Source organism: Bison bison, unplaced genomic scaffold (assembly GCF_000754665.1).
Source record: "Bison bison bison isolate TAMUID 2011002044 unplaced genomic scaffold, Bison_UMD1.0 scf7180017864506, whole genome shotgun sequence".
Taxonomy (NCBI): domain Eukaryota; kingdom Metazoa; phylum Chordata; class Mammalia; order Artiodactyla; family Bovidae; genus Bison; species Bison bison.
In genome coordinates this window covers 647,738-657,923 of record NW_011495063.1, presented here as the reverse complement: position 1 = coordinate 657,923, position 10,186 = coordinate 647,738, and the positions used below count along the sequence as shown (strand labels likewise).

At 37.5% G+C, this 10,186-nt stretch overlaps 1 protein-coding gene across 1 annotated transcript; it reads left to right on the top strand.

Annotated features, from left to right (window-relative positions):
• The first annotated feature begins 6,731 nt into the window (after positions 1-6,731).
• Positions 6,732-7,657, top strand: LOC104980744 (olfactory receptor 8B3-like). Its single transcript, XM_010829518.1, is given in 2 exon segments — positions 6,732-7,089; positions 7,092-7,657. Coding segments are annotated over 2 exon segments (924 nt in total).
• Positions 7,658-10,186: the final 2,529 nt, after the last annotated feature.

The window sequence follows — 10,186 nt, the reverse complement described above, 5'->3', positions numbered from 1 at the left end:
GGATGTGAGTCTGAGTGAACTCCGGGAGTTGGTGATGGACAGGGAGGCCTGGCGTGCTGCAATTCATGGGGTCACAAAGACTCGGACACGACTGAGCGACTGAACTGAACTGAACATTAAGAAAAGGAAGAATAAAAATCAAATGATATCTACATAGATGCAAACATTTTTGATGAAATTTAACATCCAATCTGGAGAAGGCAAAGGTAACCCCCTCCAGTGTTCTTGCTTGGAGAATCCCAGGGACGTGGGAGCCTGGTGGGCTGCCATCTCTGGGGTCGCACAGAATTGGACATGACTGCGACTTAGCAGCAGCAGCAGCAGCAACACCCATTCATGATAAAATTTCTTATCAATGTTTGTATAGAGAAAATATAACTTAATAAAGGCCATGTATGAGAAACCCACAGATACCATCGTATTCAACAATGAAAAACTGAAAGACTTTCCTTTAAAGTCAGGAACAAGATATGGATGCCCACTCTCACCATTTCTATTTTACATAGTATTGCAGATCCTAGTCACAGCAATCATACAAGAAAAAGAAATAAAATCACCCAAATTGGAAGGGAAGAAGTAACATTGTCCCTCTTTGCAGATGACATAATACTATATATAAAAAAACCTAATGTCGCCACCAAAAAAACTATTAGAACTAATAAACGAATTCAGTATCATTGAAGGATACAAGATGGATATACTGAAATCTGTTATTTTTCCGTACAGTAGTAATGAACTATCAGGAAGAGACAGCAGGAAAACAGTCCTGTTTAATGAGGCATCAGAAAGAATAAAATACCTAAGAATAAACTTACTTAGTCAAAGAAGTGAAAAACCTATACTCTGAAAATTAAAAAAAAATTAAATGGAAAGATTTCCTGTGTTTATGGATTGAAAGAATCAATATTGTTAAAAGTCTATAGCAATCTACAGTTTTAATGCAATTCCTAAGAAAATACCCATGGCATTTCCAACAAAAATAGAGCTCACAATCCTAAAATTTATATGGAATCACAGAAGACCCCAATTTTCCAAAGCAATATTGAGAAAAAAATAACAAAGGTGGATGTATCACATGCCCAAACTTCAGATTACACCATAAAGCTACAACAATCAAAACAGCATGGCCCAGGCACAAAAAACAAATACATAGATAAGTGGAACAGAATAGGTGATTAAGAAATAAACCCACATTCCTTTGACCAATTAATCTATGACAAGAAGATAAAAATACACAGTAAAGATAAGACAGTCTCTTCAGTAAGTGGTTCTGGGAGAAGTGGACAGGTGCATATAAAACAATGAGATATGAACAGTTCCAGAAAAACATCTATTTCTGCTTTATTGACTATGCCAAAGCCTTTGACTGTGTGGATCAAAATAAACTGTGGAAAATTCTGAAAGAGATGGGAATACCAGACCACCTGATCTGCCTCTTGAGAAACGTCTATGCAGGTCAGGAAGCAACAGTTAGAACTGGACATGGAACACCAGACTGGTTCCAAATAGGAAAAGGAGTATGTCAAGACTGTATATTGTCACCCTGCCTATTTAACTTATATGCAGAGTGCATCATGAGAAACGCTGGGCTGGAAGAGGCACAAGCTGGAATCAAGATTGCCGGGAGAAATATCAATAACCTCAGATTTGCAGATGACACCACCCTTATGGCAGAAAGTGAAGAGGAACTAAAAAGCCTCTTGATGAAAGTGAAAGAGGAGAGTGAAAATGTTGGCTTAAAGCTCAACATTCAGAAAATGAAGATGATGGCATCCGGTCCCATCACTTCATGGGAAATAGATGAGGAAACAGTGCAAACAGTGTCAGACTTTATTTTTTGGGGCTCCAAAATCGCTGCAGACGGTGATTGCAGCCATGAAATTAAAAGACACTTACTCCTTGGAGGAAAGTTATGACCAACCTAGATAGCATATTCAAAAGCAGAGACATTACTTTGCCAACAAAGGTCCGTCTAGTCAAGGCTATGGTTTTTCCAGTAGTCATGTATGGATGTGAGAGTTGGACCATGAAGAAAGCTGAGCACTGAAGAACTGATGCTTTTGAACTGTGGTGTTGCAGAAGACTCTTGAGAGTCCCTTGGACTACCAATCAGTCCATTCTAAAGGAGATCAGTCCTGGGTGTTCTTTGGAAGGAGTGATGCTAAAGCTGAAACTCCAGTACTCTGACCACTTCATGTGAAGAGTTGACTCATTAGAAAATTCTCTGATGCTGGGAGAGATTGGGGGCAGGAGGAGAAGGGGACGACAGAGGATGAGATGGCTGGATGGCATCACCGACTTGATGGACGTGAGTTTGAGTGAACTCCGGGAGTTGGTGATGGACAGGGAGGCCTGGCATGCTGCAATTCATGGAGTTACAAAGAATCAGACATGACTGAGTGACTGAACTGAACTGAACTGATGAACATTTTCTCACACTACATAGAAAGATAAACTCAAAATTATTTAAAGACCTAAGTGTAAGATCTAAAACCATAAAACTCCTAGATAACGTATGGAAATCTCTTTCTTCATAAACCTTTTTATTTTTATTTTTTTGAATTTGTCTAAGGCAAAAGAAATAAAAGCAAAAATGAATGAATGGGACCTAATTAAAGTTAAAAGGTTTTGCACCATAAAGATCATCAATAAAATGAAAAAGCTGTCTACTGAATGGGAGATAAATTTGCAAACGATATAACCAAAAGGAGTTAACATCCAAAACATATAAACAGTTCATACAACTCGGTATCAAAAAAAACCCCAAACAATCCAATCAAAAAATGGACAAAAGAACTGAATAGACAATTTTCCAAAGAAGATACACAGGTAACAACAGACACATGAGAAGATGCTCAGCCATCACTAATTATTAGAGAAATGCAAATCAGAACAATGAGATATTACTTCATACTTTTTAGAGTGGCAGTCATCAAAACCCCCCCACAAATATCAAATGTTAGAATGTGGAGAAAAGGAAACCCCCCTGTACACTGCTGGAGGGAATATAAAGGGGAAACCACTATGGAAAAAAGTATAGAGGTTCCTCAATAAACTGAAAATAAAACTACCATATGACCCAACAATTGGGTATATATCTGAAGAAAGTGAAAGGAGTAGTCAGAAAAGATTAATGCCACTGAGTGTTCATAGCAAAATTATTTTCAGTAGCAAAGATTAAATAGATTAAAAATATATTATATACATATTTAATGGTCAGTGATATGTTCAGTATATTGCATGTGTAGGTGCAAAGTTGCTTCAGTCTTGTCTGACTCTTTGCAACCCTGTGAACTAGCCTGCCTGTCTCCACCATACATGGGATTGTCCAGGCAAGAATACTGGAGTGGGTTGCTGTGCCCTGCTCCAAGGGATCTTCCCAACCTAGGGATCAAACCCATGTCTCTTATGTTTCCTGCATTGAAAGGCAGGTTGTTTACCACTAGCACCACCTGGGAATCCCATGTGTGCTATATTACCCAGCCATTAAAAAGAATGGAATTCTGCCATTTGCAAATATATGGTTGTTCCTAGAGAGTATTATATTTAGTGAAATAAGAAAAAGAAAAAAAAGATTAATACTGTATGTTATCACTTAAATGTGGAATATAAAAAATAAAAGAAAAAATGAATATAACAAAACAGAAACAATCTTGCAGATACAGAGCCCAAAGTATTGATACTGGTAGAGAGAGGAAAGCAGTGAGGGTCAATGCAGGAGCAGGTGATTAAAGAGATGCAGACCAGTGTGTATAAAATGAATAAACAATCAGAATATATTATACAGGTGAAGAATGTAGCCAATGTTTTATAATAGCTTCAAGTGGAGTATAATCTATAAAAAATTGAATCATTATATTTGTATACCTGAAATTAATGTAATAATGTAAATCAACTATATTTCAGGAAAAAATTCTGTCTGAGTTTTTTCTGGTAACTTGATTGTAATGCATCTTGCTGTGGATTTCTTTGGAATTATTGTATTTGATAGCCTTATTGTTTCCTGGTTCTGGATGTCCATATCCTTCGACAGATTTGGGGACTTTTCAGTCAGTTTTTCTTTGAGAAAGCTTTCAGATCACTTCTCATATTTTTGTCCTTCTAGGACCTCTGTAGTGCCTATATGGTCCATGTGATACTTCCCATAAATTCCTTAGACTTTCAACAGTATATTTTATTTTTTTTCTTTTGGCTCCATTTACTAAATTATATCAAATGTCCTTTTTTCAAATTATACAGTCCTTTCCTTTGTTTAGTCTGCTGCTTTGACCATCTAGTGAATTTTTCAGTGCAATTATTGTGCTTTTTGATTCATTGTTTCTGTGTGTTTCTCTTTAAGGCTGAAATTCTCACTTTGTTCATGTATTATTCTGTGACTAGGTGGTGGTTTAGTCACTAAGTCATGTCTGACTCTTGCGATCCCATTGACTGTAGCCTGCCAGGCTCCTCTGTCCACGGGATTCTCCAGGCAAGAATAGTGGAGTGGGTTGACATTTTCTTCTCCAGCGGATCTTCCTGACCCAGGAATCGAACCTGCGTCTCCTGCATTACAGGAGACTAGAGTGAGCATCTTTATGACAGTTAAATGAACCCTTTCTCAGGTAAATCGTATATCTTAATTTCATTAGGGCCACTTTGTAGTGTCACTTTCTTGTAAAGGGGAGGGGTGTGTTAATTGGAGTTCCTTTCATTTTTCCTTGACTTTCTGTGTTTGTGTCTGCACGTAGGCAAACTCCCAACATATTTTACTCTTCATGAGCTGGCCTTGTACTGGAGAAGACCATTAATAAGCCTGGCTAGAAAAAGTGGGCCTCTCAATCTGGTGATAGTACAATCCACTTGCCTTTTTTTTAGAAGCTCCCAGGTATCTGGAGAATGTCAGGGTCCCATCAGGCTCCTAAAACAAAGGAGACTAGGATCAATTCCTCAGGCAGCCTCCAGGTGAGCAGTGTATCTTTTCCTTCACCAAGGAGAAGCTGTAGGAAAAATGTTTTCTACTGCTAGCTGTGTTAAGTTAGGGGGGAGGGTTTATAGTGAATTCTAGACCAAACTGCTCTCTCTCTTCTCTCACCTCAGGTAGCTAAAGTCTGTCATATCCCATGTCCCTTCAGTTTTCTGACACGGGCTATACAGAAATCAATCATGTGGATGGCCCCTAGGAAAGCTGGGGCTTTGGATGTATTGTGCATCTCTTTCTCTTCCTAGGGAGAATCTGGGAACTGGTGATTTTGTCCCAGTCACATGGTTCTGAACCACCATAGCTACATGGCAAGATGTATCTTCAATTTTTTTAATAGATTCAACATGATTGGTATCATACTTGAACTGTGTGCACGATCCTCTTAACCTAGTTTTGGATTTCTTACAAAAGGAATCTGTACATAAATTGCTTTTGAGTCCATGTGTTCATGCAGAGAAGGAGATTCTAGCGTTTCCTGTTTTGCCATCTTGCTGATGGGAAACGAAAGTTAATTTTGGGTCTTCTTTGGGTGATGAAAATCTCTACAGTGAAGGGAAAACTTGAGTAAAAGATTGAGTCTATAAGGAACTAAAAGACAGATTTTAAATACAATCCCCTTAGTTCCTATTACATGTAGAAACTGTTCTCTGGGGAAGAGACTGAACAAACTGCTGCCATCTGTCACTGAGTGCGTTATACCATTACACTCACATTAAATCTTTTATGGCTTACTCTGTGGCTAAAATGATAACAATAGAGGCAGTTTATTGTCTTTTGCAGTTTGATAGGACTCAAAGTCATAATCAAGATTATGATCTGTAGTTCAGGAAAGCTTTTGAGGGCATATCAGAAATTAATTACAGGTGACATTTTGTTAGAATCAAAGAAATCAAAGCCTCAGAACCTGAAATTACCCTTCAAGGACCAGGGGGATTAAAAACGATCAGAAGAAACCCTGGGGATATTCTGGCTTAGAAGAGGGTGAGTTTCTGAACTCCATTCATATCCGTGTTTCCTTTGTTGGAGGTGGGGAACGAGCACCTCCGGTGCGACAGTTCATTTCCTGTTTTTGCTGTCCTGAGATTCAGCTGAATCTTGCCGGAAAATCTGTTTGAAGAGAGCAGGGAATGTTAGAATTACTAAGGGACACAGGTGATGCAGTTTCTCATTAAGTTCCCTCTCCATGGATGGAACATTCATTCTTCTAGATTTATAAGTTTTACTTTGTGACATGGTGAATTAACTTAACCTCTCTTAGACTGTGGTCCACTCCCCCCACCACCGCCTTTTTTTTTTTTTTTAATGTAGAGATAATCTTCTTGGTTCCTACCCTGTAAAGTCTTATCTGCATTGCAGATGAGCATTAGGCTTTTGGGATTACTGCCTCTAAATTTACTGGTGAGGGGAAGGTCAAGTGAATGAAGAAATTGTGAGAAGAGGCAATAAAAATTCTGTTCATATTCAAAATTCTTTTTCATAATCCTTCGATTTTTTCTAATACTTATCTTTGCATATGTAGTTCCCTTCACTCCATAGGCTAACTTTTAATGCTTTTTGCTACTTAGTTTAAAAAGTTTATAGGGGAAACTTTTTTCCATGATAACTGAAACTCATTTCCATGATAACGATAAGGAAGTTCCATGAGTGCAAGATAGGGTACTCATAGTCATCCCAGCACATACACTATCTTGTATAGGAGATGTTATGCAAAACCCTATTTTTCCTCTACGTGACCCTTTTCTCCTATGCTCTCAGATTCCTTTAGGGAAGAATGGCTCTGGGGAATGGCTCTTTCATGACTCAGTTTATTTTGATGGGATTAAGAGACCAACCAGATCTCCAGCTTCCCCTCTTCTTCCTGTTTCTAGTAATGTATATGGTCACTGTGATGGGAAATTTGAGCTTGATCATCCTTATTGGGCTGAGTTCACACCTACACACCCCCATGTACTTTTTCCTCTTTAACTTGTCCTTCATAGATCTCTGTTATTCTTCTGTGTTTACACCCAAAATGCTGATTAATATCATATCAAAGAAGATTATTTCTTACATAGGGTGCATGACCCAGCTTTACTTTTTCAGTTTTTTTGGTATTTCCGAATGTTATGTGCTGACATCAATGGCCTATGATGCTTTGTGGCCATCTGTAACCCATTATTTTATAACGTTGCCATGTCCCCTAAAGTGTGTTCCAGCCTTATGTTTGGTTCCTACTTGATGGCAGTTTTGGATGCCACGACCCTTATTACATGCATGCTGAGACTGACCTTCTGTGATGCAAACACCATCAACCATTATTTGTGTGACATCCACCCTCTGCTCCAGCTCTCATGCACAAGTACCCACATCATTGAACTGGAAGTGTTCATTGTGGGAGGCATCAACATCATTGTGCCCAGTCTCACCATCTTTGTCTCTTATGGTCTCATCCTCACCAACATCTTCCACATCAAGTCCACAGAGGGCAGGTCCAAAGCCTTCAGAACATGCAGTGCCCACATCATTGCTGTTTCTCTGTTCTTTGGATCAAGTGCATTTATGTATCTCAAACCATCATCTGTGTCTGTGGATGATGGGAAAATATCCTCTGTCTTTTACACCAATGTGGTTCCCATGATGAATCCCTTAATTTACAGCTTGAGGAACAAAGATGTTAAGCTTGCTCTGAGAAAAACTTTGAGAATGGGAAAGTTTTGATCAGAAATAATGTCTATGCATATAGTTACAGGACAAGGAGATTCTGTGTGATTAATTGCTTTTAGTTTCAGCCTTATTCCTATATATTTTTTCTCTTAACATGATTAAGAAAATTTGAGTTTTCTCCATACTATATTTCCAATTTTTTAGTCTGGGATTTCTTTTTCCCTATTTGCATACAATCTTTTTTCACATTTTTTTTTTTTACTGTTTATTGATAACTTTAAAAGGGATATATAGTATATCTGTTATTTTTTATTGTCATTTTCAACTTTTAATTTTTACTAGAAAAAGAAAATGGTCTCCAAGTGATCAAATTTGAGATACCTTTGATATAATAAGAGATCAGTGATCAAAATGAACTAGATAGCACTATTGTAACATTATTCTATTGGAGTTGTGCTTATCCTCCACTTGCTGTCAGAAGCATGAATTAGATACTGTTTTACTCTTGTCTTTCTATTTGCTGACTGAGAAGACTATGCCTCCTTTAAATGCCAGAGATTGAAGTTTCTATAAAGGCTTAGATTATAATTCAGTTTGCATCTCTAAATATTTGCATCTAGCTTTTGGCAAGTGTTTTCTTTTTACTTTTTACAGTGAAACTATTACATGTCAGATCATATCAATATATTTATTTCACAGATGGTAAAATAAAGTTCAGAATGATTAATGATTTAATGTCACAGCTTCATAAAAAAATCTAGACTTAACTGTTAGCCTTCTAATTTCAAGTCTATGACTTCTGTACTTACTTTCACTTTGGTCTATTCTATTTGTTTCATTAAGACCATACTATGAGAAAATATTTTTAATTTGAAGATTGACTGTTATTTTTTCAAGGGGGGTATATGAATTTCCTTCATGCTATGTGTTTCTTTTGTTGTTTTTTAGTTTAGCCAAAGTGTTTCATGGTTTTCTTTAGGTGGGAAAGGAATGCCTTTTGGACTAGTATATTGTTGGGATGATTGACTCAAATAGGGAGTTACTTATTCTGAAAAATTAAGAGAACTGAATTTGGGGTGTTTGAAAGTGTTGTTGTTGTTGTTGTTTTAATTAAAAGGACAGAACATGGGTGAGAAAGGAATCCAGAATCATGTCATTAGGACATACTTCAGCAATGCACAGCCAAAAAATAAGAGATTGTTTGTGGAAAGTGGTCACGAAATGTAGGAAACAAATTTTATTCTGAAATTCTGTCCTTCTACACAGAACTGTATGTGTATTTCATGGTCCATAAATCTTTGATAAAGTTGTAATGTACATGACTATAAAGTAGAAGTGCATTGGGAAATGATGGTGAAAATGCTATGGTCACAGTTGGAACAAGGGAGAAAGAGGGAAGCTAGAGGTGATAAAATAACTAAGGGCATTTGAAACTCAAGTTAGAAAGAAGAAATTTAGAGAGTAAACTGATGGATAATGAAAGAGCCTACCTATGACATTGCTTTCCTTTTTATAGGACCCGAGAAATATTATGGTGCTCAACGGTGTTTCGTTGGATAGGACACAAATTTAAGTTATTTGATTTTTGTCAGTTAAACCAACGGAGCTGGAGAACCTGGGAACAATTAAATCATTTTTGTTCTTGTGGACCTTCATATCTATTAATATTTCCTTGTGTGTGTTTAGTTGCTCAGTCATGTCTGACTCTTTGCAACTTCATGGACTATAGCCCACCAGACTCCTCTCTTCATGGGATTCTCCAGGCAAGAATACTGGAGTGGGTAGCAATTCCCTTCTCCAGAGGTTCTTCCTGACCCAGGGATCAAACCTGCATCATAGGTGGATTCTTTAGTGTCTCAGCCACCAGGGAAGCCCCTAGTACTTCCATACAGATTTTAAATTACTAAACTTCAAAGTGCGGCTGACAGTATAACGACATCTTGAAGGAAATATTTTGTGAATACACAAATTTTTGCACTGTCTTTACTGGAAAAGATGTTGCTTTAAAAAATTTTTTTAAAGGCAAAAATGCTACCTTAAAAATCCTCAGTGTGATGTGTCAAGGGATAATTTAAATATTTTCTACATGGATGTCAGGCATGCAGATGTGCAGGAGAAGCTTCCTTAGAGCTTATGGAACCCAATTTGGGAAAGTAGGACCTTTCCCGTCCCATATCCAGTGTCTGTACTCTGATTACTGATTGTTGCTTCTGAACCAGATGTGCAGACACAGGGGGAGCAGCCGCTGTGGGTGCACCTCTCCACCGTGGCTACAAGCTGCTCCTAATCCAGCTGAAGTGACTTCCAGGGAATTTAAAGGCCAACACACTTTGCCCTGTCATCATTATTTTCTCTTTTTGGTCTTTCATGAGCCAGACATTAAAGATAGGACTTTTAAAAAGTAAGAAGCCATACATCAACATGCATCTGCCATGGGTGTACACGTGTTCCCAATCCTGAACCCCCTTTGATGTATGGCAAAATGAATACACTATTTTAAAGTAAAAAAAAAATAATAAAAAAATAAAAAAAATGATACGCAGTAAAATACTAAAAAAAAAAAAAAAAAAAAAAAAAAAAAAA